This window comes from Oryctolagus cuniculus, chromosome 7 (genome assembly GCF_964237555.1).
Source record: "Oryctolagus cuniculus chromosome 7, mOryCun1.1, whole genome shotgun sequence".
Lineage (NCBI taxonomy): Eukaryota > Metazoa > Chordata > Mammalia > Lagomorpha > Leporidae > Oryctolagus > Oryctolagus cuniculus.
This window is the reverse complement of record NC_091438.1, coordinates 110195939-110221888: the sequence shown is the minus strand read 5'-3', so window position 1 is coordinate 110221888 and position 25950 is coordinate 110195939. Positions and strand designations below refer to the sequence as shown.

The 25950-nt window shown below is 37.1% G+C and overlaps 2 protein-coding genes across 12 annotated transcripts in view; one reads left to right on the top strand and one right to left on the bottom strand.

Moving 5' to 3' along the window:
• Nucleotides 1-25950, bottom strand: part of DOCK7 (dedicator of cytokinesis 7) — a 268374-nt gene that overhangs the window by 143153 nt on the left and 99271 nt on the right. The window lies entirely within an intron of this gene.
• ANGPTL3 (angiopoietin like 3) lies at nt 54-10877 on the top strand. Its single transcript, XM_002715951.5, has 7 exons — nt 54-1849; nt 2482-2592; nt 5010-5124; nt 5876-5989; nt 6723-6818; nt 10035-10301; nt 10650-10877. Exons 1-7 carry the CDS (start codon nt 1355-1357, stop codon nt 10832-10834), a joined length of 1383 nt encoding a protein of 460 aa, XP_002715997.1. The 5' UTR covers nt 54-1354; the 3' UTR covers nt 10835-10877.

The following is a 25950-nucleotide window of genomic DNA, read 5'->3' as shown; positions in this document are numbered from 1 at the left end:
TTGCCTGTGTTCAAATCCTGGCTCCATTCTCAATTCCAGTTTCCTGCTTTTTTATTTTATTTTTTTTTAGAGATTTTATGATCTGTTGGAAAGACAAAGGGACACAGACTCAGAGAGGGGCAGAAAGAGAGATATCTTCCATCTGCTGGTTCACTCCTCCAAATCACTGCAATAGTCAGGATTGGACAAGGCTGAAGCTAGGAGCCTGGAACTCCAACCAAGTCTCCCACATGGATGGCAGAGACCCGTGCATTTGGACCATCTTCTGCTGCTTTCCCACGTGCATTATCATGGAGCTGTAACAGAAGCAAGGACTCAAATCTGCACTCCGATGTGGGATGCCAGGTCTTAATCCACTGTACCATAACATCAGCCCCTCAACTTTCCTGCTAATGTGCACCCTAGGGGGCTGCAGGTAATGGTTCAAATGGTTGTATCTCTGCTAGTCAGGTAGAAGACCAAGACTGAGTTGTGGGCTCCTGGCTTTGGTCTAGCTCAGCCCCTGCTATTGTAGGCATTTGGGGGAGTAAATCAGCAGATGACAGTCCTGTCTCTCTCTTTCAAGTAAACAAAAACTAAATACAAAATTTAAAAAGATCTAATTATAGTTTGACCTTAGAGGACCACATATTTACTGATCCTAGGTTTGAGGGAACAAACCTAGAAAATATGCAATATAAAATAGAAGGGGAGGAAATGTCTTTATGACATTTGTATGTGGTACTGTTGTGATAATGGTCACATAAATGTGAAGCATAAAGAAACATTAACAATTACAGTGACAAATAATAAGGAACATCATTATATGTTAGCTTACACAGAGCAGTGCAGGAATATAGCACCAAGAGCCTTTAACACCACATGAAGGAGTGGGGGGAAGGTTTCAAAGAAGGCATTTTTGCCATGAGCCATTGTTTCCAAAAGAACTAAAGTAGAATTATGGAAATTCAAACTTAATCTTTTAATTTTTCCTCAACTTTAGTGACAACTTAACATGTCAAAAGTTTTTGACTTGTAAAATCTTTTAAATCATGAAAAATTAAAATGAATTTTTAGAAAACAGTAAACCTCATTATACTGAAAGTACAGCTTATAATCTATCGAAGTTAAATACAATGATTTCTGATTACCTATTAAATCAGTTGCTTATTTCTTTGATTTCATTTAGCATTGATCTAACTCTGTGTGGAAGGTCACATTTGTGCAAGTTAACATAGCTTAATGATTAACTATATTCACCTGCCACTCTTACCTTTTATGTGGCAAAGAGTAGTATATATAGAGTTAACACGTCTCCATCTACATACTGGAGAAGAAATTTCAAATTGCTTGCAACTTAATAATTAGGATAAAAATGTACACACTTAAGATTTTTCTTTTTATTGTTCCTCTAGTTATTTCCTCCAGAATTGACCAAGACAATTCATCATTTGATTCTCTATCTCCAGAATCAAAATCAAGATTTGCTATGTTAGATGATGTGAAAATTCTAGCCAATGGCCTTCTTCAGTTAGGGCATGGTCTTAAAGACTTTGTCCACAAGACTAAAGGACAAATTAATGACATTTTTCAAAAACTCAACATATTTGATCAGTCTTTTTATGACCTTTCATTACAAACCAATGAAATCAAGAAAGAAGAAAAGGAACTAAGAAGAACTACATCAAAGCTACAAGAGAAAAATGAAGAGGTGAAGAATATGTCACTGGAACTCAACTCAAAACTTGAAAGTCTCCTAGAAGAAAAAATTCTACTTCAACAAAAAGTGCGATATTTGGAGGAGCAATTAACTAATTTAATTAAAAATCAACCTGAAATTCATGAACACCCAGAATTAACTTTATTGAAAGTAAGTAGAAACCAGACTTCATGATTATGTTTTAAATGTAAATCTTTTAAAAATAAATTCTAAGACATGCTATTTGAAATACTTTGTTGCATTGTTGGAATATCTTATTTTTCTCAAAAAAAAAAAAAAACAAACCTCCAGAAGATAAAATTTCCCATTATAATTTCAAGTTAGTTCTTGTTTCCTTAACATTATATGAAAAATAACTTTACATCTGATATGAAAATTACAAATCAGTTAAATAATAAAATTTAGAACACTAAGTTATTAGATCATTGCAAATTACTGGAGATAAGTAAAAAGTTAAATGAATTTAAAACTATTCTACCATGTTCAAAACAGGTAAAAGACTACAGTAAGAAAGATATATGATTAAAATATTGTGGTTTTTATCCTTTCAAGTGAAGTAAAATTCAGAAAACCAAATTTTAGAGATAGTATATTTTAATAAAAATATAAGAACAAAAGAATATATTACTTGAAAAGATGTCTAAAAGGAAAATGATTGACAACATTTTTTAAAATCTACTATTAGTTTAAAAAACAGATTGTGACAGTGTTAGAGGAAGTAAAATCTCTAACAGAAAACAAAGAGGAATGAGACTTTTAACCAAACTACACTCTATATCCAGATTTTTGTAGAACAGCAAGATAACAATATCAAAGACCTTCTCCAGACTGTGGAAGACCAATATAAACAATTAAACGAACAGCATAATCAAATAAAAGAAATAGAAGATCAGGTAAGTCAGCATTTTAATGGTATGTCCGATATTTTACATTGGTTTATAAAAATACTGGATTTCAAAATTATTTGAAACCTTTAATTGGGTGGTGAGCAAACTGATCATACGGGCAAATACGACTGCAGGCTCTGTAGCTAAGACCTACCTGGTTTCCAATCATGGCTCTAAACTTTCCATGTGCCCTTGACTAAATTACTTAACCCCTCTGCCTCACAGTGTCCTAGCACAGCCCACAGAGATAATGACAGAGCCTATCTTTATAGGATTGTTGTGAGAAAAAAAGAATTAATTCATGACAGCCAAAATGATCCTATTAAAATTTAAATTAGACCACATCTCTCTGCTCAAAACCTACCACGGCTTGCCATTTCACTCACAGTAGCTCAAATACCTGAGATGACCTGACCCGCCATTATCTCACTCCCTTCATCTCCAATCCTCCTGACCTGACTGTTTCTCATACACATCAAACATGCTGCACCTCCGTGCCTTTGCCCTTCTTGTTTCCTCTTTCTCCCTGGTATCTGCATAGCCCACACTTCATTTCCTTCAAGCCTTTATCAAACAAGAAATGCTCAATGAAGCCTTTCCATGTCACTTAATTACAAATTATAATCCCTTACTCCCACCCCTACACGCTTCTACCTCCTTAACTACTTTTTTCCTTAACACTTTTATTTTACACATAATGGGTCTTATTTTACTTTTCTTGTCTGTCCTTCACTAAAATGTAAGCTGTTTGAGTACAGTGACTTTTTTCCATTATTTTTATTACTATTGCCTTGGAATATTAATCATATGGCACATAGTAGGCGCTCAATAAATATCTGTTAACTAATAAGGTTAATACCATTTTCAGCATACAGAAGTCAGTAAATTTACTATGATTATTATTTTTATTACTGTATTATTAGAAATTTGTGCCTGATTATTAAATTCAACATCCAGTAACGTAATTAATCTAAATGTAAACAACTGGCTAGGTGAAGGAGCGAAGTACTTGTTTAGAATAAAGCTATGCCAGAATTTAAGCATTCTAACATAGGATACATTGGTTTAAAAAATCAATCAGTAATAGTCTTAAATAGTCATTCAAGAGGATTTGAAAAATATTATAAACTCAGAGATCACAGTCACATAATTATTACAGTATAATTGTTCTGTTACTATTAGTTATTATTATTAACCTCACACTGTGCCTAATTTATAAATTAAACTTTATAACAGATACATTCTGTTTAGGAAAAAACAGTATAAATAAGGTTGAGTACTGATTGTGGTTTCAGGCACCCAGTGGGGGTCTCAAACATATCCTCTGCAGATAATGGGGTACCAAATGAAGAAATTCAAACAATGAATTCCTGAGTTGGAAGACTTAGATGATATGATCTATCTTCCTCTTATTTAAATTAAAAAATCAGAACTCTAAAAAAAAACAAGCAAATTTAAGACCATAGTTACTTATTAGAAAAGATTAACATCTAGTAAATGAAATTTACTACAAATCCTTATAAATTAGGTCCTCAAAAATACTATTGATGCCAACATCAAAAAGCTAATACTGATAATGCAAGATACTATATATTCTGCTTTTCTCACCATCACTAAGAAAAACATTCAGTCAATAAATTATAAATTCAACACACTTGACAGAACATGTTATTCTATACTAATAATAAAATATAAAAAATTAAAAATAAGCAAATAAACCTGACAACATCTACAGATATATTTACAGGTCAAAAATGACCAAAAGCAACCTTATTCAAATAATGTTCTGTGTCTTTATGGAAGGTCTGAAAAATCAGATCTACAACTGATAGTCATTACACTTAAAATCAGCCTATGGGGCGGACACTGTGGCATAGCAGATGGGGCTACTGCCCGCAGTGCCAGCATCCCATGTGGGCACCAGTTCGAGTCCCTGATGTTCCACTTCCCATCCAGCTCTCTGCTGTGGTCTGGAAGGGTAGAGGAGGGTGGCTCAGGTCTTTGGGTCCCTGTACCCACATGGGAAGCTCCAGCCATTGTGGCCATCTGGGGAGAGGGCCAGTGGAAAGAGGACCTCGCTCTCTCTGCCTCTGCTTCTCTGTAACTCTGCCTTTCAAGTAAATAAATAAATCTTAAAAAAATTTTAAAAAAAATCAGCCTATGTTACTGAACAAAATATTAAATATATCCTATTCATATAAATATAGGGAATATATTAAAATACTTTAAGCAAAGTCCCTGCTTTTGGCCTCACTTAATTTTAATTTGAAAGGCAGAGTAACACTGTTCTTCCTTCTTAACATCAAATAATATAAACTGAAAGACAAAATAAATAAAAACTGTATTTTTGATATATCTACATTTTGTCTAGTAGCATATATTCAGTACCACTTTTTAAAAGTAGGTTTATATTCTTTTATCAGCTCAGAAGGACTGGAATTCAAGAACCCACAGAAAATTCTCTTTCTTCCAAGCCAAGAGCACCAAGAACTACTCCCTCTCTTCAGCTGAATAAAACAAAAAATGCAGAACATGATGGTAAGATAATTTTGGTGGGTTTTGTTTGTGAAGAAATTATTAAACACTCTTGTCTCAAGAACCAGTTCTACAGGTCATCAAAGAAGGAGGTACCTTTCTCTGAAGGGAGGAGAGAACTTCCACTTTGACTATGACCTTGTCTAAATACGATCAGAGTCGGTGAACTCAAAAGGCTCCCATAGCCTGTTGAAATCTTTACTTAATATATACTAAACTGATACTCTGTATATAAAGAGAATTGAAAATGAATCTTGATGTGAATGGAAGGGGAGAGGGAGCGGGAAAGGGGAGTGTTGCGGGTGGGAGGGAAGTTATGGGGGGGGGGGGAGCCATTGTAATCCATAAGCTGTACTTTGGAAATTTATATTCATTAAATAAAAGTTAAAAAAAAAAAGAACCAGTTCTAGATGGAATGAGAATGAAGAGACACATCCAACAAATACAAAATTCTAAAGAAGCATTCTTAATACAATTAAGGATATTAATATGGACTTTATACAATTATTAATTTTCTTATATGGAAGAGATATATATGGAATATATATGGAATATAATGGAAGAGAATAACATCTCCTTGAAGAGACATATGCTGGAATATTTAGCGGAATAAGGGTCATGAAGTTTGCAATTTACTTTTAAATAGCACAACAAGATACATGTTTGTATAGGTATATATATATATAAAGATTTCAACTTCTAAGTTATCATTCACATTACTGAAGCTTACATAACAACATTTCCTTGATTCTAGGCATTCCTGCAGATTGTAACACCATTTATAACAGAGGTGAACACAGAAGCGGTGTGTATGCCATTAGACCCACCGACTCTCAAGTTTTTAATGTCTACTGTGATATAAAATCAGGTAAAATCCGCCTAAAAAGAGAAATGGACAGTGCTTAGGTTCAAGCTACCACTTATTAGCAGATTCCACCCATTATCTCTCTTCTGAATATGCTCATTCCACCATATCTATGAATTCCACACGCATGGATTTAACAAACAATGGATCGCAGATATTTAGGGAAAAAATTGCATTGTATAAAACTAGACTATTTTCTTGTCATTACTCTCTAAACAAAATGGTACATGACTGTTTGCATAGCATTTCCACTGCATTGTTATGATAAATAGTCAAGAGATGATTTAAAGTACACAGAAGGATCTGAGTAGGTTATATGCAAATACTATGCCATTTTGTATCAAGGTCTTAGGCTTTTGCACATTTCTGTATCAGCAAAGGGTACTGGAACCAAACATCCATAGGTACTGAAGAACTACTGTATATTTAAAATGAAATATATATAGCATGAATATAAATCTAATATTCATATTTTTCTTATTCATTAATTTTATTATGTGAAATTCCCCATCTCTGTCATAAAATAATCTCAAGTGACCTGTTAATAAGTTTACTAAGACAAAATTCAATAGTTTCCCTTTACTTAGTCTTTGGGGACCATAATAAATGTATGACCATAAAATTAATAAACTATCTTCTAAAGACACCAATTAAAACCAAGCCAAAAAGACAGCATTTTTTACATCTCTCAAAATCAAGCTACTAAAAGTCCACAACTTCATTTTGTTATATGCAGGTAGGCCATGGACACTAATTCAACACCGAATAGATGGAGCACAAAACTTCAATGAAACTTGGGAGAACTACAAACATGGTTTTGGAAAGCTTGATGGTATGGTAACTATTCATTCATCACTTTTTAATCTAACAATATTTTAAAATACTTACAAGGGATTGTAACACAAATATCTATTATGGACTGGGCACTGCATCAATGAACAAGAACCACTTTCAGCCTTCATAAAACTTATTAACAAATAATTACACATTTGTTAGTAATTACACCTATTGTAATTGTCATTTGAATTTTACTTATCATAATTACATGTCATCCTAATTAGACTTATCACAATTTAATTCAAAGACATAATTATCATAATTATAATTATTAAAGATAATCTTGATTAAGTAATATGTGCTATGAATAAGCTATGGGGAAAACCATCCCTAGCACCCTATTCCCTTATTGTATTGACATTTTAAATATCAGTCAATTAGAGGTTAGAAGGGATAAGAAAACTGTCAGATATGCAGTCCAAATTTATAAGTTCCAATAATTTAAATATTATAAATGTATATTATAGAATGTGTTGTTTAAAATTAATTACTCAATGCAAAGTTTAATAAAAAAAAACTAAAAAGCACATTACAAAAATCTATGTTGTACAAATACTTATTTGCAAAGTCAAAAATATCCATTATTATACCAAAGTTTTTACCACTAAGTATTATTTGACCATTTAAAAAATTCTTTATTCCAATTATGATAGTTAGAATGCATATTTCAATGAAAAGGTTTTTTTTTTAAGATTTTATTCATTTATTTGTGAGGCAAAATTATAGACAGTGGGAGATATAGAGAAAGGTCTTCCATCTTCTGGTTCATTCCCCAAATAGCCTTAACAGCCAGAGCTAGGCTGATCCAAAGCCAGGAGCTTCTTCCAGGTTTGCCACATGGGTGCAGGGGCCCAATCATTTGGGCCATTTTCCACTGCTTTTCCAGGCCATAAACAGAGAGTTGGATAAGAAGAGGAGCAGGGGCCGGCGCTGTGGCAAAGAGGGTAAGGCTGCCACCTGCAGTGCCACATGGGTGTTGGTTGGAAACCTGGCTGTTCCACCTCCGATCCAAGCTCTCTGCTATGGCCTGGGAAAGCAGTGGAAGATGGCCCAAGTGTTTGGGCCCCTGCACCCACATGGGAGACCTGGAGGAAGCTCCTGGCTTCACATAGGCGCAGCTCCAGCTGTTGGGGCCACTGGGGAGTGAACCAGCAGATGGAAGACCTCTCTCTCTCTCTCTGTGTAGCTCTGACTTTCAAATAAATAAATAAATCTTAAAAAAAAAAAAAAAAAAAAAGGCGAGCAGCTGGGACACAAACCAGCACCCATATGGGATGCCAGTGCCACAGGTAAAATCTCAGCCTACTACACCACAGCAACAGCCCCTCAGTGATATGTTTGGTTTTTTTTTGTTTTTTGGTTTTTTTTTTGTTTTTGACAGGCAGAGTGGACAGTGAGAGAGAGAGACAGAGAGAAAGGTCTTCCTTTTTGCCGTTGGTTCACCCTCCAATGGCTGCCGCGGCCAGCGCACTGCGGCCGGCGCACCGCGCTGATCCAATGGCAGGAGCCAGGTACTTATCCTGGTCTCCCATGGGGTGCAGGGCCCAAGCACCTGGGCCATCCTCCACTGCACTCCCGGGCCACAGCTGAGAGCTGGCCTGGAAGAGGGGCAACCGGGACAGAATCCGGCACCCTGACCAGGACTAGAACCCGGTGTGCTGGAGCCGCAAGGCGGAGGATTAGCCTGGTGAGCCACGGCGCCAGCCAGTGACATGTTTTATAGCTCCCAATCTTTTCCTAACAGTGACTGTAACTCAAAAATAAAAGACTGACAGCTAAGTCCAGAACACTCAATTATTCGATGATGAAAATAAAACCCCAGGAACAGGCATTTGGCCTAGCAGGTTAATACACCTGCATCCCCTATGAAGTGCCTGCATTCAAGTCTCATTTCCATTCCTGATTCCAGCTTCCTGCTAACGCATACCCTAGGAGGCAGCAGTGAATGCTCAGGTGGTTGGGTTCCTGCCACCAAAGTGTGGGACCTGGATTTAGTTCCTGACTACTGGCTTGGGTCTGCCAAGCCCAAGCCAATGCAGGAATCTGGGGGGTGAACTAGTGGACAGAATTCTTGTCTGTCTGTCTGTCTGTCTCTCTGTCCCTCTACCTCTCAAATAAATAAATAAATATTTTTAAAAAGTAAAGCAACACTTTTGTATTCATATTTACTAGCTATCCTTAAAATGAAGCCTCCTACTAACTCAATAAGGAAATACTGACTTCTATTTTCATTAAGTATTTTAATAAAAAGGATAATAATAAATAACTATCTGCAATTATACTATGATTTCAATTCCCAACATAATTTCTAAATGACAGAGAAAGGTTATTAAGAATCATGTTAATTAAAATTTTTTAGAATTTACTTCCTTATTTTTGCACAAAAAATAAATGTATAAAGCAAACACCAAAAGTCAAGTTTAAATTCGAAGAAAGTGACAGCGTTACCATCTAAATCTATGAGAGTATCTAATGTCTCTTGATTATAAATGGGTATTAATAAATAGATAATAGTAAAGCTAGCATATATAAAGCTATTTAGGGATTAGACATTATTCTACCAGTGATCAGACCTAATTATCTATAATGGTATGTTTCACATGTGAAACATGTCTTGTAATATGTTTGAGAAAGGATTATCAGATTTTAAGCAGGTCTATTAATATTATTAACATTTTGTGCATACGACTATGTTCAATAAAATTATTTTAAAAAGAAATATTTTCAGGACCAGCACTGTGGCATAGCAGGTAAAGCCGCCGCCTGCAGTCCCAGCATCCCATATGGGCACCGGTTCGAGTCCTGGTTGCTCCACTTCTGATACAGCTCTCTGCTATGGCCTAGGAAAGCACTAGAAGATGGCCCAAGTCCTTAGGCCTCTGCACCCGCGTGGGAGACCCGGAGGAAGCTCCTGGCTCCTGGCTTCAGATTGGCATAGCCCTGGCTGTTGCAGCCAATTAAGGAGTGAACCAGAGGATGGAAAACCTCTCTCTCTCTTCCTCTCTCTCTGCCTCTCCCCTTTATCTCTGTGTAATTCTTTCAAATAAATTAATTAATTAAAAAAAAGAAATATTTTCAGAAACTCTAAGCTGAGAAGGGATTCAAGACTAAAATAACTTATTTACTTACACTAATAAAAAAACACTGCTTAAAAATTGTCAGTTTCCAATCTGTAGTTAATCTACAGGTTTTTAAATATTTTTCTTTTCAGGAGAATTCTGGTTGGGCCTAGAGAAGATCAGTGCCATAGTGAAGCAATCCACTTATATTTTACGAATTGAGCTAGAAGACTGGAAAGACAACATGCATTATATAGAATATTCTTTCCACTTGGGAAATCATGAAAGCAACTACACAGTGCACCTCGCTCAGATTTCTGGCAATGTTCCCACAGCACTCCCAGAGCATAAAGATTTGGTGTTTTCTACATGGGATCATAAAGCAAAAACACACCTCAATTGTCCAGAAAGCTATTCAGGTATGCTTTTACTAACAGTACTTTATTTTCACCTCTTTAGAATATCTTCCTATATTATTAGTTGTTATCTACAATGTCAACCCCTTAAAATTCCAATCTCAAATAAGCATTTTCTCTACACACAAACCTCTGTTAATTCTAGTTCAACTAAGCATTGTATTTTACCTCTAATCCTCTTCAGCTTTCTAGCTTTCATAGAATGCATGAAACTTACACATATATTTAAAATTAGGATACATGGATTTACAACACTATGATATAAGAAATGAGACATATTCATAAGGAAATAAAATAACAGCAACTTCCCACAAATTTATATCCTTTAAATTGCATGGTTATCTTCTTCAGGAGGCTGGTGGTGGAATGAAGAATGTGGAGAAAGCAACCTAAATGGTAAATATCACAAACCAAGAACAAAATCTAAATCTGAGAGGAGAAGAGGGATATGCTGGAAGTCTCAAAATGGAATGTTATACTCCATCAAATCAACCAAAATGCTGATCCATCCAAAAGATTCAGAAAGCTTCGAATGAACAGAGACCAATTAAAAGGTCAATAAATCAAACATTAAACTCATTGCAAGTTACTGTCATTTAATAATCTGATATTAAATTCTTTGGAGAAAGCCTGAGAAATATTTTTTCATCTTACAAGTCAATATCAACTTTAGAATGGGTATAAAATATCACCTAAAAGAATACCATTTGCCTTTCTTATTTAAAGTTCTTACTACAGTTTCATTTTGTTCATATATTTTGTACTGTGGGATTCAATCTTAGATGGTTACAATTGAATTATAACCAATAGGTGATTTTTTAAATAACCAAATTAAAAAAAACTTTTGTTTTAAAAGTCATCAAGTAGGCTAATTTAAAAACTTACTCACTTAAAAAAAGCAGTTTCCTTGTTAAAATTCTAACTTCGAATAAACACAAAAGACTGAACATTTTAAATGCTTCAATATTAATTTTAAAGCTAAAATTCAATCAGTTCAGAGTATATGCAAAAATCTATAATTGTGGGGAGCAGCTCGGACTAGACTAAGTTACTGGAATTAAGACTTATTCTATGCATCTGCTCTCCTCTGTGGGGAGCAGCTCGGACTAGACTGTTACTGGAATTAAGACTTATTCTATGCATCTGCTCTCCCACAATATGGCGCCGGGAGAGAAGTAAACAGCTTCCGTACAGCTGCCTCCAGTTCAGCCAATTAACTGTAGGACTTGCTCCTGATTGGAGAGCAGCGTACTCGGCGTGTGGGCAGCCGAGTTGGGATTGGCGGAGGAGGACTATAAAGGAGGAGAGAGACGGCATGCACCAGGAACATCTATGGGGAACATCTAGCTGAAGGAACACCTGTGCAGCCCCCGAGACGAGCCGGCCGGCGGTGTGCCGCTCCCCTGCGGAAGTGGGGAATGCGGCCAGGGGGAACTGCCCTTCCACGGAGGTGGAAGGGATAGTAGCCAACCCGGGAAGAACCAGCAGCAAACCCGGGGAGGGCCGAGCAGACAGAAAGAACAGCGCAGGGTCCTGTGTTGCTCCTCCACGAAGAGGGGGAGCGACATATAATATGAATTTTTTAAAACTGACTCTTCATTTTACCACAAAATAACTTGGAATAAATGTCTGATATGGTTTAGTCATGAAATTAAATGAAGTAGGCTGAAATACTGTATTAAAATAGGCTCAATGTCTTTTAAATAAATCTAGTACCTCATGACTACTAAGTCATTTTGACTTTAATATCACCTATCACTGTACATTAACATATTTGTTAACTTATCTATACTGTGTGCATTTTATATATTTTAACACTTAATACTGTGAAAACAAATAGTATTAAAGAGATATTGTCAGAAAACAGTAACAATGAATGTATTTGATGCATTAAGTTAAAGTTTAACATTAACTTATTCTTCCTGACATGCTGTGAGTCAAATACTTTTGTGTAGGTTTTTGAATAGAATTAAAATTCATAACAGGTTATTGAATGTTTAAAAAGCCTGACAGGCAACTGTATATATTTAAAATTCAATAAAGATTCAGTCCCTAAATATCAAAAATTTTAATTCTTATAGTTCTGTTGCTGGCATCACAGTAGATAAATGATTGTTACTTCTAATTTAAATAATTTAAACTCTAAATTCCCAAGATTAGATATAAATTTTTGCCATAATATCTCTTGTCATACTTATTTCTCAGTAAGCTTAAAAATTATCAGTAAGTTCTAATTTTCAGGAACACAGCCTAAGCAAAAATTTATACTGATGTTTTTAGAATCAGAATGCCAAAATGGCTTTTTTCAAAAAAACAGATTTCAAATGCAGAAGTCATTTAATATACCACTTCTTCCTGTTTTCTTTTTTTTCCTCCACCCTCACATGTTTAATTTTGTTCCTTTTAGGAATACTAAACTGGATTTTTCCCAATATAAAACTCAGACTGAGAGAGAATTCTGGCAGAAAAAAAGTTTTTTCTTTATGGGTTCACAAAAATTGTGTCATGTCCCCACTACTGGGTTTAAAGCAAATTTCAACACTCACAGTTGTCTAATCTAATGGCCTTTTCTCAGTCTATCTGCCCTTTGATCTTTCACTACTAATTTATACTCTCCATGGATTATCCTTTACCTGGATCCATTTTATAATCTATTCCTTCCTTGTTTTGGGTATGTGGGCCAGTGCACAACCATAGCTCATTTTTTTTTCTACTTTGATCCCCAGGTTTTCTAACTACCCTCATGGACTCATCTATGTTCCATGACAAAACTTTTGAAAACTACATATTCATGACAGGTCTCTTTCTCTCTTCTATATCCTATAGGCCCCTAAAATTCAACATCGCATCATCGTAACAAATCCATCAACCCTGTAGTATCTCTGCTGTCCCTTTTGACTTTCTCCCTCCCTTTATATCTTTCACATTCTTTCCTAACATTCTTCTATGGCTCCCAGTCATGGAAGCCTGTAAGACATCTCTCCTGTTGTACTTTGTTAACTACCTCTCCTATATCAAAAGCCACGTTCACTAGTCTTCTTTTGAAACGTCTCTTAATCCGATAAACTTTCTTCCCAGTGATTGCCTTTGAGTCCCTGATTATCTAGTGAGTCTCCTCTAGCTTCCTCTCGGTCCTCTTAAAATTTATAATGGTTGCATATCACTTTGACTTGTGTCTTTAACACTTGTTCAGTGGAGAAGTGTAACAGCTGAAGATAAAAACATGTCCACATAAGTTCTGGAATTATAGGATGAATTGGCTTGCCATAAGCATAAATTTGTTTTAGAAATTTATTGGGATCTTATCTTAAATCTTAAAATATTTTCTTAAAATTGCATGTAAATTATATTTTATATTCTATCCACCTTCACACACACGAAAATTATCCTTTCCACCCCCAATCTTTAGAAGACTGATTTAGAAGATTTTTAGAAAAGTGATTTTCCTAGATGTGTCAAATTTACCCCGTGGACTTACATATCCCATATACTGTGCCTATCCCAATTAGAAAAGCACAGGCCTACAGAATAAAATTCAAATCCCTTCTGGGCATTCAGGGGCATCTACATTCTGACCCCAATTACCTTTTTTGCCCAACATAAACTCTCACTCTAATAAAAAAAATGACTGAGTTTTAAACATCACCTCTAACACTTTCCTAATGCACTGCATTACTCTAGAATGCCTCTTCATTTTCTGATTGCCTTGGGCCTACTTACACCTCATAATGCAGATCATCTCATTTCCTTGACAAATATCCTATAAAATGGTGGCCCCTTCCCCTCAAATTCTCTGGATCCCTTAAATGGCACTTAGCAAGCAAAGATATGACAGAAAAATAAATCTGAAACTATAGTAATAAAACTTTTGAAAAATAGTAACGAAAATCCCACCAGCATCAGAGATAGTAAATCTACCTTAATTTAGTGAATTATGAAATTCCTATGCCAACAGTTACTCTCAATTAGTATGAGTTTTTCTGAAACCAAATTTACACAGTTCCAATTTTAAGATTACTCAATGTAGTATAATAGTCACATACTGTCATACTAGAATCACCATGTTTTCATGCTTCTAACTTTTCTTCCTAACGGCATACCTCAGAGAAGTCAATTAATTCATTAATCAAAAATGTATTCCTTAGTATTCACTGAGCACCTATTCTTTTTACTCTTATAAAACCTATTACAAATTTATATTTTTAAATATTCTGTTTTAGGATAATCAAATTTCCATTTTTTGCCCATCATTAAATCATATGCATCCCATTTATTTATATATATATATGTATACACACACACACACAACTGATTATCCAACACAGTAGTTTTGAAAATTGAAAGGAAAGGCCGGTGCCACAGCTCACTAGGCTAACCCTCCACCTAGTGGCGCCGGCACACCAGGTTCTAGTCCCGGTCGGGGTACCGGATTCTGTCCCGGTTGCCCCTCTTACAGGCCAGCTCTCTGCTGTGGCCAGGGAGTGCAGTGGAGGATGGCCCAAGTGCTTGGGCCCTGCACCCCATGGGAGACCAGGAGAAGCACCTGGCTCCTGCCATCGAATCAGCGCAGTACGCCGGCCGCGGCGGCCATTGGAGGGTGAACCAACGGCAAAGGAAGACCTTTCTCTCTGTCTCTCTCTCTCACTATCCACTCTGCCTGTCAAAAAAAAAAAAAAAAAAAAAAAGAAGAAGAAGAAGAAGAAGAAAGAAAGGAAAGTAACCAAACAATGGGTCTTTCATCAAAGTCCAAAGTATTCTCATGGCAAATCCTCTAGAACAAGATTACTCAACTGGTGTGAAATGTGCAGTTCAAGGTCATTAAAGCAGAATTCACAATCTTCCTTTGTAAGATAAGGTTTCACTGACATTTTAGGAAATATAAAATATAATTAAGAATTCCATCTAAAATATAAAAGCTATTTTTCTAAATTCACATATTTAGAACCAAAAACAGTAATATATCTAATAATATGGTTAGGTATATGTGAAACAGTAATAGACTATAATCTTAAAGATGCTGAGTTGTAGCTGTCCATCTTCAAGTTAGCAACCAAGCCTGAGTTTCCACACCCATGTACGAGATTAATAACCCTGCCAAATCTACTTCCCTGAGTTATAATGATCAAGTCAGACACTATATTTGAATGGTTTTATAACCTATTTAGTTCTAAAAAACTGTATATACTTTTAAAAACTGGATCTTGGGTTTCACTCTTCCCATTCCTTTAGGTTTATAAACTGTATAAATGCTTCTTAACTAAACATATTCTAGCTTTCAGGAAAGGTGAACAAAACTGCACTTTTCACAGTCTGCTCCTGCTTCTGGAATTTCCTCCTTCTGCTAGGAGTCCAAAATAACACTGTCAGATGCAAACCCCTAATTAATAACTCCTGGGATGGCCGGCGCCACAGCTCAATAGGCTAATCCTCTGCCTGCTGCGCCGGCACTCCAGGTTCTAGTCTTGGTTGGGGTGCCGGATTCTGTCCTGGTTGCTCCTCTTCCAGTCCAGCTCTCTGCGGTGGCCCAGGAGTGCAGTGGAGGATGGCCCAAGTGCTTGGACCCTGCACCTGCATGGGAGACCAGGAGAGGCACCTGGCTCCTGGCTTCGGATCAGCACGGTGCGCCGGCCACAGCGCACCAGCTGCAGCGGCCATTGGGGAGTGAATCAACAGAAAAGGAAGACCTTTCTCTCTGTCTCTCTCTCTCTCACTGTCCACTCTGCCTGTCAAAAAAAAAAAAAAAAAAAAAAAAACCACTCCTGGGTGACCACATTAATCTTAGGAAACAAGAGGCTTAAACTGAAGGGTTTGTATAGTACAATAAAATAGGAACAATTAGATAGAATAAAAGAGAGATATTGAGGGCAAAATCTGAAGAGTAAGAGTACTTGGTAATAACTTGAGACATCTATAAACACTAAAAATAAAAACACAGACCAATAGTCTCTAAAGCAGATAGCATAAACTTGAATGGGGGAAAAATGTTCAACTTTCAGTAACAAATATTTAACTGAAGTTTGCACTTCCTTTAATTATAAATGAATGAAATTTAACATGGCATTATTAGCAGTATGTACATAGGACTGTCATTAAAGTAACCACATATATTTTAATACCACAACTATTCTAGATACTTTAAAACATTATTAGATAATACTTAACAAAATATGGTCATTTTAGATATGAGCCTAGATCTTGTTAAGTAATTCACTCATAGACACATAAATCACAGCTTTAATATTTTGATAATTTTAATTAAATGGAATTTATTTTCTTTGCTATACTATTTATTTTAAGCATTTAAAATATTATTTCAAAAATGAGAATCTTAGGATTCATAAAAATATATTAAGAACTCAACTCCAAAGATAGACCTATCAACATATAACATAGTTTTAAAAAACACTAATTACATGGTTCTCATTTACTTGTTGACTAGCTGAGCTGTTCTTCAAAATTTTAAGAGAAAGGTTAAAATCACTGTACAATAAGCATATTTAACTACTTGAGAAAATAAGAAAAATTATGAGATCACAAAACATTTCATTTGTTACTATGGCTACTTTGTTTAAAGTCCTTATTGACCAGCAATAAATTCCACAGTATTTACAGACCAATGACATGATGCTTAGAAGTTGCTTCTAAGTACTATTTAAAAAACAGACAAGCAATAGATGAAACAAGAATGACAATGGATATTAACAATGCTCTCTTAATTTTTTGGTATGTTTGTAATTTTCCATAATAAAAAGCTTAAAACTATATTCAGATTAATTTACAGGTAACAGACCTACTAAGAATTATTAAGAGATGTATGAGGCATATTCCTAACTGCAAAGGTTCAGGTCAAAATCCACTAAATCCTTTCAGTTTGTTTCTCACACTCACAGGTACTAGCTATGCACCACTGCATTCATTCTTAGTAACACTACATTTGTTAGATATCATCTTTCAAAAAAACTAGACAGAAAAACAAACATACGAAGTTCAACAGGTGATTACAACCACAGCTATTGCTGGGAAAGAAGCCAACTCTAACAATCCTGCCAAGAATATCATGTGCTCTATGAACAAATTTAGTTTTTAAAACTAAACGCTAATGAAATACACAAGCATTTGCTCAATTAGATGTACTTTATCTATCATAACTCAAATACAGGAGTGATGGTCAAGTAAAATTCTGGGAAAAAAGCCGGCGCCGTGGCTCAATAGGCTAATCCTCCACCTTGCGGCGCCGGCACACCGGGTTCTAGACCCGGTTGGGGCGCCGGATTCTGTCCCGGTTGCCCCTCTTCCAGGCCAGCTCTCTGCTATGGCCAGGGAGTGCAGTGGAGGATGGCCCAGGTGCTTGGGCCCTGCACCCCATGGGAGACCAGGAAAAGCACCTGGATCCTGGCTCCTGCCATCAGATCAGCGCGGTGCGCCGGCTGCAGCGGCGGCCATTGGAGGGTGAACCAACGGCAAAGGAAGACCTTTCTCTCTCTGTCTCTCTCTCTCACTGTCCACTCTGCCTGTCAAAAAAAAAAAAAAAAAAAAAATTCTGGGAAAAAAGTAACACTGCACACCGTCTGTTAACTAATTTTTAGATGTTCAATAAAAAAAATTTTTTCCCACAAGAAATAGCTCTTCATCTGGTTATCTTAATGTAGAAAACTGCTCTAGCATTTCTTCTACAATATTGTAGTAAAATAAATATTTCCCTGTGAAAGCAAGAATTTCATGTAAAACCCACCTGTTTGGTATAATAAGAAATAATGTCATTTATTTCCTGATTGCTAGAAACTACCATTACACCTGTCTATCTTCATTATGCTCATGGAGGATCTGCAAAGACTAGATTCCTCCTGGGTTAAACCTATCCAGAAATAAGTGGCTACCCTTGTGTGAAAAATTAAATGTAGACCTTTAAATGTGAAATTCCCTAATTTTGGGTATAGTTTAATAACACATTCAAGATACAGTTTACTTTTTTTTATTAAAATTTTCATTTTATTTGAAAGGCAAAGGGACAAAGAGACAGACCAAGAAAAAGATCTTCCACCCACTAGTTCACTCTGTAAATGCCCTCAACAGCCAAGGAAGAATCAGGCTGAAGCCAGGAGCCATGGCCTCAATCCAGGTCTCCCCTGTGGGTATCAGAGACCCTAGTACACAAGCCATCATCTGCCATCTCCCATGTCTGCATCAGCAGAAAGCTGAACTTGGAAGCAGAATCAGCATTCTGATTTGGGTTATGGGAGTACCAAGAGCAACCTACAACTGCACCAAATTCCCATCGCTGTTATTAGCTTAAAGCTTTTTAAATGTCTTTAAGAAATATCAATGTCTTTAAAAGTACATTTAAATCTATGTGTGTGTTTGTGTGTGTGTATATATATATGAATACACATATATGTGTATATACACACATACATACATATGTAAAATAAACTAACAAATTGAATTTTTTAATTTAACAAATTGAATTAAAATATAACTTGAAGACAGGCTTCTCTAAGTTAATAATTAACATAAAAATTGGAAGTGAAAGGTGTTAAGTAACAGGAAACCTTTCAGTTTCAGAATATAGTTCTTTTTCAACATATTGCAAAATATACCTTGGAAACCCTTTAGATAGAATGGTTCAGAGGTTATCTACAGTACATAGACCCTAAAATCACTTAGTAGAAAGTTCTGAAAGGTTTGTTTGAGGGAAGGTCGAAGTATTTAAAAATATTTTGTCTCAGCAGATCAGAAAAGAAAGGGATATTTAAATTTTGGGAAGCCTTTTAGGGATTTTCAATCAATATATGTTGTACATATGGCTATACTTAATATTCAGTGGCTACCAATTAAATAAATGCTGCTGCCTGTGCTGGTCTTTACATGATGTGAGGACAGTACTTAACTATAAAGTCATTGGATTACAATTTTTAGATGCCTGATGATGACCTAGCAAAACATAACTATTACAGAGAGGGTTAAAGTATGGACACATAGACAAACTAAAAACAAATTGTGTTGCTACAAAGTTCAAGGAATTATAAGATCTAAGAAAATGCTATAAAGGAATTTCAAGGAGCAAGCACATTTCTGTGGAAAAGTTTTTTGGAGATTAAATAAGAAAGCTGGTACTTTTGTATCCTATGGGTAACTTTTTTCCTCCTTGTGTGTGTTTTTGTTACTTTTGTGAAAATAAATGTTGGAAGAATCATAAGTAAAATGGGAAATCATTTTTTTTTCAGAATCTTAATGACATAATCATTTAATGGTACTTAGTACTGTTATTGTGCTAAGTATATTAACATGTTTATGGTACATGATTCTAATTTTTAAAACAAACAGTTGGAAATTCAATATATGTATATTCAACATTTGTTGGTTCTTAAGGAACTATGTATGTGATTATAAAATAGCATAAATTGTGCATTTTAAATTTAGATGTGAAATAACAATAGCTACCATTGTTTCTTGACACAGATATCTTAATCAAATTAGAAAGCTAAGTGAAACATTTAGATAGCATTAATTGAGCATCTATTCTCTGAACTTTGCTAGAATTATCTCTTTTTTTATAATGGTAAAATACAGGTTCATTTTATTCCTACAAAGAATAAAAAGATATCTTTAAAAAAAAAAAAAAAAGAGTCGGTGAACTCAAAAGGCTTCCATAGCCTTGGAAACTCATGACTGGAGCATAGGGAGATTACTGATGCCAATTTGTAAAGTCAACAACAGGAGTCACTGTGCACTTACTCCTCATGTAGGATCTCTGTCCTTAATGTGCTGTACATTGTGATTTAATGCTATAATGAGTACTCAAACAGTATTTTTCACTTTGTGTTTCTATGTGGGTGCAAACTGTTGAAATCTTTACTTAAATGTATACTAAACTGATCTTCTGTATATAGAGAATTGAAAATGAATCTTGATGTGAATGGAAGGGGAGGGAGAGCGGGAAAGGGGAGGGTTGTGGGTGGGAGGGAAGTCATTGGGTGGGGCAAGCCATTGTAATCCATAAGCTGTACTTTGGAAATTTATATTCATTAAATAAAAATCAAAAAAATAAAAAAATAAAAAACCCATATTTGATATTCCTAACTATGTCAGAATTCTATGATGTGTTGTACCAGCAACAGATCCTGCTCTTGTTAACATATAATAGAATCATACATTAAAAAAAAAAATAATATAGTTCTTTATCCTGTGGCTTCTCATCTCAGTCAAATATTGCTTCAGTCATGCCCATTCATTCTCCTTCTATGCTGATTCTTATCTTTTTTGCCCCAAGGATACCCCTTATATTTTTTCAAGTTTCTTACCAAAATAAGATATTGTCGCTCCCCCTCTTCATGGAGGAACGACACTAAGCCCTGCCTAGGCTTCATATCCGAGTCACGGCACCATTATGTCGCTCCCCCTCTTCGTGGAGGAACGACACTAAACCCTGCGCTGTTCTTTCATCTGCTCGGCCCTCCCCGGGTTTGCTGCTGGTTCTTCCCGGGTTGGCTACTATCCCTTCCACCTCCGTGGAAGGGCAGTTCCCCCTGGCCGCATTCCCCACTTCCGCAGGGGAGCGGCACACCGCCGGCCGGCTTTCTCGGGGGGCTGCACAGGTGTTCCTTCAGCTAGATGTTCCCCATAGATGTTCCTGGTGCATGCCGTCTCTCTCCTCCTTTATAGTCCTCCTCCGCCAATCCCAACTCGGCTGCCCACACGCCGAGTACGCTGCTCTCCAATCAGGAGCAAGTCCTACAGTTAATTGGCTGAACTGGAGGCAGCTGTACGGAAGCTGTTTACTTCTCTCCCGGCGCCATATTGTGGGAGAGCAGATGCATAGAATAAGTCTTAATTCCAGTAACTCAGTCTAGTCCGGATTGCTCCCCACAAGATATAATGTGCAAATATTTTCTTAAAACTCTCATAAAAATGATCACATTCCTAGTTTTTTAACCTTCTGAGATTTCAGCTTTTTAATCTACAAAACAGGGAAATCATTTTGGTTCTGTAACAAGCTGCTACACAGAGTTAATGAGATAATGAATGGCCACATATAAATTAAAAAATCCCTAGTGCCAATTATATTTTCTTATCATTACTCACTATGAACTTGCACACATATAGATTTGCATAATGATCGCTGCAATGTATAAGCAGAAATTAATAATTAGCCTAATTTTTCTAAGAAAGCAAAACACATCTAGATAAACTAGAAATTATTGTCATGAGCCAATATTTATGGAATTTTCTGTAAATTATTGGTGATCCTCTATGTTAGCTATTATCTGTTGAGGTTGTCATATATCCTCTCCTATAATTCCAAAATTATTTATAACTATGCTAGGTTTTCTAGACACTCAAATTTTTTTAAAAAATGATAAATTCTTAAAAACATTAGCTATCAAACAGTATTAAGTAGAATAAGCAACTTACATGATTTGGTTGGACTCTGAAGGACTAAGTCATAATACAAAGCAGGACTACATTGTCTTTATGAATTCCCTCTAAAATCTTCCTTTTATCCAATTTAACAGCCCAGAAACCCAGTCTCCTCATGCTTTCCAAACCAATCTATGTCAAGTTGTGTAACACATGAGTAAATGTAATCTAACAAAATCAATGCTAACAATATGGCAAATTCCTATCAAGTATCTGTGCCATACACTGTTCAATTTATTTGTTTGTTGAAAAGGAGAGAGAGGGACAGAGAAAGAAAGAGTGCACCATTTGCTGGTTCATTCCTCACAGGCCTGTGGAGGCTATGGCTGGGAAAGGGCCAAAGTCGGAAGCCTGGAACATGGATCCCCCAAGGGTGGTGGTAACCCAATTGTAACAGCCATCACTGCTGCTTCTCCCAGTCTGGAGTAGCAGGAAGACGGACACAGGAACCCAAGCACTCTGTATGGATGCAGATGTCTTAAACAGCAACTTAACTGTGAGGCCAAATGCCCGCACCCCCACATACTTTACATGTATTTGATCCTCACAAATTTCTCAAATATAGGCATTTTTATTAAGCCTATGGTGAAAGAAGGAAAATCAATCAATTTTCACTTTAGATAATTCCTAATGAAATATGGCCATAAAATACTGATTAAAAGAGCACTCCTTCCAAGTTTTCATTTAGTTATACATATGGTGACAATATTTCAAATAACATAAAAATCGTTATTTCTTTATATAATTTAGAGAATGAGCATTGAGCTTTTATAAAGGGAATGGCCAATTTTCTAATCATTGTATCTTTTTAAAAAGACACAGGGTTTTAGTTTTTTGTTTTTTGGTTTTTTTTTTTTTTGGAAAAAAGCAAACAACAGAAAAAAAGTCAACAAAGTATAGTAGCTACAATTCCACTTCTGTATAGCCATGTAGTTGACTGTTTACGTCCCTGAAGGTACCATACTAGAGAACTTCCTATACAAAGTGATGCAGTGCTGGCACCCCATATGTGCGCTGGTTCTAGTCCCAGCTGCTCCACTTCTGATCCAGCTCCCTGCTATGGCCTGGGAAAGCAATAGAAGGTGGCCAAGGTCCTTGGGCCCCTGTACCCACAGAGGAGGCCCAGAACTGGAAGAAGCTCTTGACTCCTGGCCCAGCTCTAGCTGCTACCGCCATTTGAGGAGAGAACCGATGGAAGACCTCTTTCTCTCTATCTCTCTCTGCCTCTGCCTCTCTGTAACTCTTGTCTTCCAAAAGAAAAACAAGTAATCCACACTTCTTGTGTCAAACTGCTCACTGGCAACATATTACTAACAGTGTATTATGATCTTCTCCATAAAATAAGAAATTTAGTAACCCTGACATCCTATATTAGCATTTATCAATGTCTGTTAATTGTTAAAGATTTTACATGAGTTCTTTAAAAGCTGTACATAAGCAGGACTAATATTTGTAAAATACTAATCTGAAATAACTTATTTTGAGCAAAAATATTAAAGCCCAAAGTAATACTCATATTCAATGAATGTTAAATAGGAGTAAGTCTAATCTTCTTGATAAATTTAGCCAGTTCTATTATTCCTTGTGAATAAATTGCACTCACGAGAGAGAATTGTTCTGCTTTACAGGTCTAAAAAATTATTATTAAAAAAACCCTTTTGTCTAAAATTTTAATTTCTTTAAAGATTTATTTATTTATCTGAATGTCAAAGTTATACAGAGAGAGAAGGAGAGCCACAGAGAGAGAGGTCTTCCAACAGCTGATTCACTCCCTAATTGGCTGCAATGGTCGAAGCTGCGTTGATCCGAAGCTGGAAGCCAGGAGTTTCTTCCAGGTCTCCCACATGGGTACAGGCGCCCAAGCACTTGGGCCATCTTCTACTGCTTTCCCAGGCAATAGCAGAGAGCTGGATCAGAAGTGGAGCAGCTGGGACTCGAACCAGCGTGCACATGGGATGCCAGCACTGCAGGCAGCAATTTTACCGGCTATGCCACAGTGCTGGCCCCTAAAATATGTAATTAATACAATGTTTAGATATGGCCCAAACTAAGGCATTGAGACATATTAAGTGATACCTCCAGATCATTCTCAAACTAATATGCTATGATGCATTTTTATGCTTGAAATGTTTACTTCCAGAATAGAAACTATAGTTTTTTTTTTAACTATCAGCCTTACCTACATTAACCTTCAAATGACAAAGCATTCAATCATAAAATCTGAGAGTAAATCCAACAAACAAGCTATTGTAAAGAGTTACCAACACATGTAACACATATACCAATAACCTAGACTGAAAAAGCAAAGCCAGCAGAGGCAGATCAAAATGGCAGCTGAGCAAGACTATCTGGTCATCGTCTCCCCACTGAGATGCCAATTTGCACATCAAGTTGCCTTCACAAGAGCGATGGAAGCCAGTTGAGATCACAGTGCCAGATTTAGCACAACACTAAGACAAGACTCACTGAAGAAAACAGAAAAGAAAGAGTTGCCCTCATCATCTCTCTCCCAGCTCCAAGAAGCACAGCTTAGACAGAGAAACCTTGCCTAACCCTTAGGAGGGAGAGAGTGAATTAAGTGCAGTACTTTGACTAGAAATCCAGTTATTACACTGGTCTGACAAAAACCAGTGCTGAACAGGTCTCATAGCCCCTGCCCCCAGGCTCCTGTCTCCAACAGTTTTTGGATTCCCCTAAGCCAGGCACCTAAGGAATCACATCCACTACTCCTCCCCCAACATAGGCCCTGCAGCAGAGCAAGATCCAGCTGCTGGAAGTAGGGCAGGAAAGGGAACTTCGGACTCTCACTTTGGAGCTTACAGCAGAACTGCCACAGCTGTGACACCCAGACCAAGGTCTTTACCTCTAGGCCAGTGATCACAGACGGAGCCTCTGGACTTTCCAAGGCATCAGGCAGACAACTGTACTCTGCTGAGATGGACTTGTCTGGGCATGTGTCATCACCATTTGGTTCTACTGTGTGGAGCTTGGTGACTGTGAGATGTACCTTATGACATATCTTAATGTCAGCCTTTGCAGACAGGGGGCTGCCTTTATCAGCCCTCCTCCAATGTTGGGCAGAGAGCAAAAAAGATCAGTGTCTTGGGACTCAGTGCCAGGCAATAAAACCCAATGTTGCACAGATCCTAATAATCTCTATCCCTAGACTAGTACCTATGATATCGGAACTGTCTCCCTAAAATATATATCAAAATGTGGCCCCTTAAAGCTCCCCAGAAGCGCCATCTGGGGTGCCACATATGTTACTGGAATTTGGGGTGCCATATGATATCACCATATGTTTATTAATAAATCTCCAATATTAATAAGCCCAAGAGGGTTCTTGCCTAATATTTGGAGAGGAATTTAAATACCGGCATAAATAAACGAGGCAGCATGGTCATTTTAGGCTTTTATTTAGTGAGAGAAATCATAGGAGGATAAGAGCTTTATCTAAAAGAGAGAGGTAAATCTGAGTTCATACCAAGCACCAGGAACCAGCCATGTGGAGGAGCATCTAGGCCAGGAAGCCTAAGGTGGGTGGCCTGAAGGCCACAAGCCCTGGGGGCGCAGGGCTACAGCCAGCCCCCTCCTGGCAAGAGGCCAGGAAACATAAGAGAAGGAAGGGGCAGACACACTATGTCCCAGGCTTTTAACCCACTTCCAAAAGGGACTGGTTAATTAACCTGATTGGCTGGTGGGCACCCAGGTGTGGCCAGGTAGGGGCATGAGGTCACACAGGGGTGTGGCGAAGGCATCAGGTAGGGCGTGAGGTCGCACAAGGGCATGGCAAAGGCGTGGTCTTGCAGGTCACAAACCTAATCAATTTTAACCTGTATGCCTGCCTACTGCACCTGCAGGTGTCATCTCTGATGCTGCCCCAGAGCCAAGTGGAATAAATGGAATCCCTTGGTTCCAGTTCCATCGTACCTCTATCACTTGTGGCTAGCTGCAGCAGCCACAGGATGTGAGTCCATCTCAGAAACAGAAAGACCAGAGCAGTGTGAGCACTGATCCTACCACAGTGCTGTGGTGGTCTGGGCGGGTTATGGCCATGGGACATGATCCAGTATAGCAGCATTGGTTGCCACAGGACTGAGTGTCTGGGCCTGCCCAGCCCCAGGCAGAGGCTTGTAGGGATGGACTATCCCCTTTTTTGGATGCCTTCCTGCTTCACTCTGAGCCATAAACCAACTATGTGTTTGGGACAAAAAACTCAGTGGCAGCACAGTCA

Bases quoted from the DNA above. Each gene is read 5' to 3' on its own strand.
- ANGPTL3 (XM_002715951.5), top strand. From the start codon at position 1,355: ATGTACACACTTAAGATTTTTCTTTTTATTGTTCCTCTAGTTATTTCC. The intron at 2,593-5,009 runs GTAAGTCAGCAT...TTCTTTTATCAG, and splicing joins TAAAAGAAATAGAAGATCAG to CTCAGAAGGACTGGAATTCA. The intron at 10,302-10,649 runs GTATGCTTTTAC...TATCTTCTTCAG, and splicing joins TTGTCCAGAAAGCTATTCAG to GAGGCTGGTGGTGGAATGAA.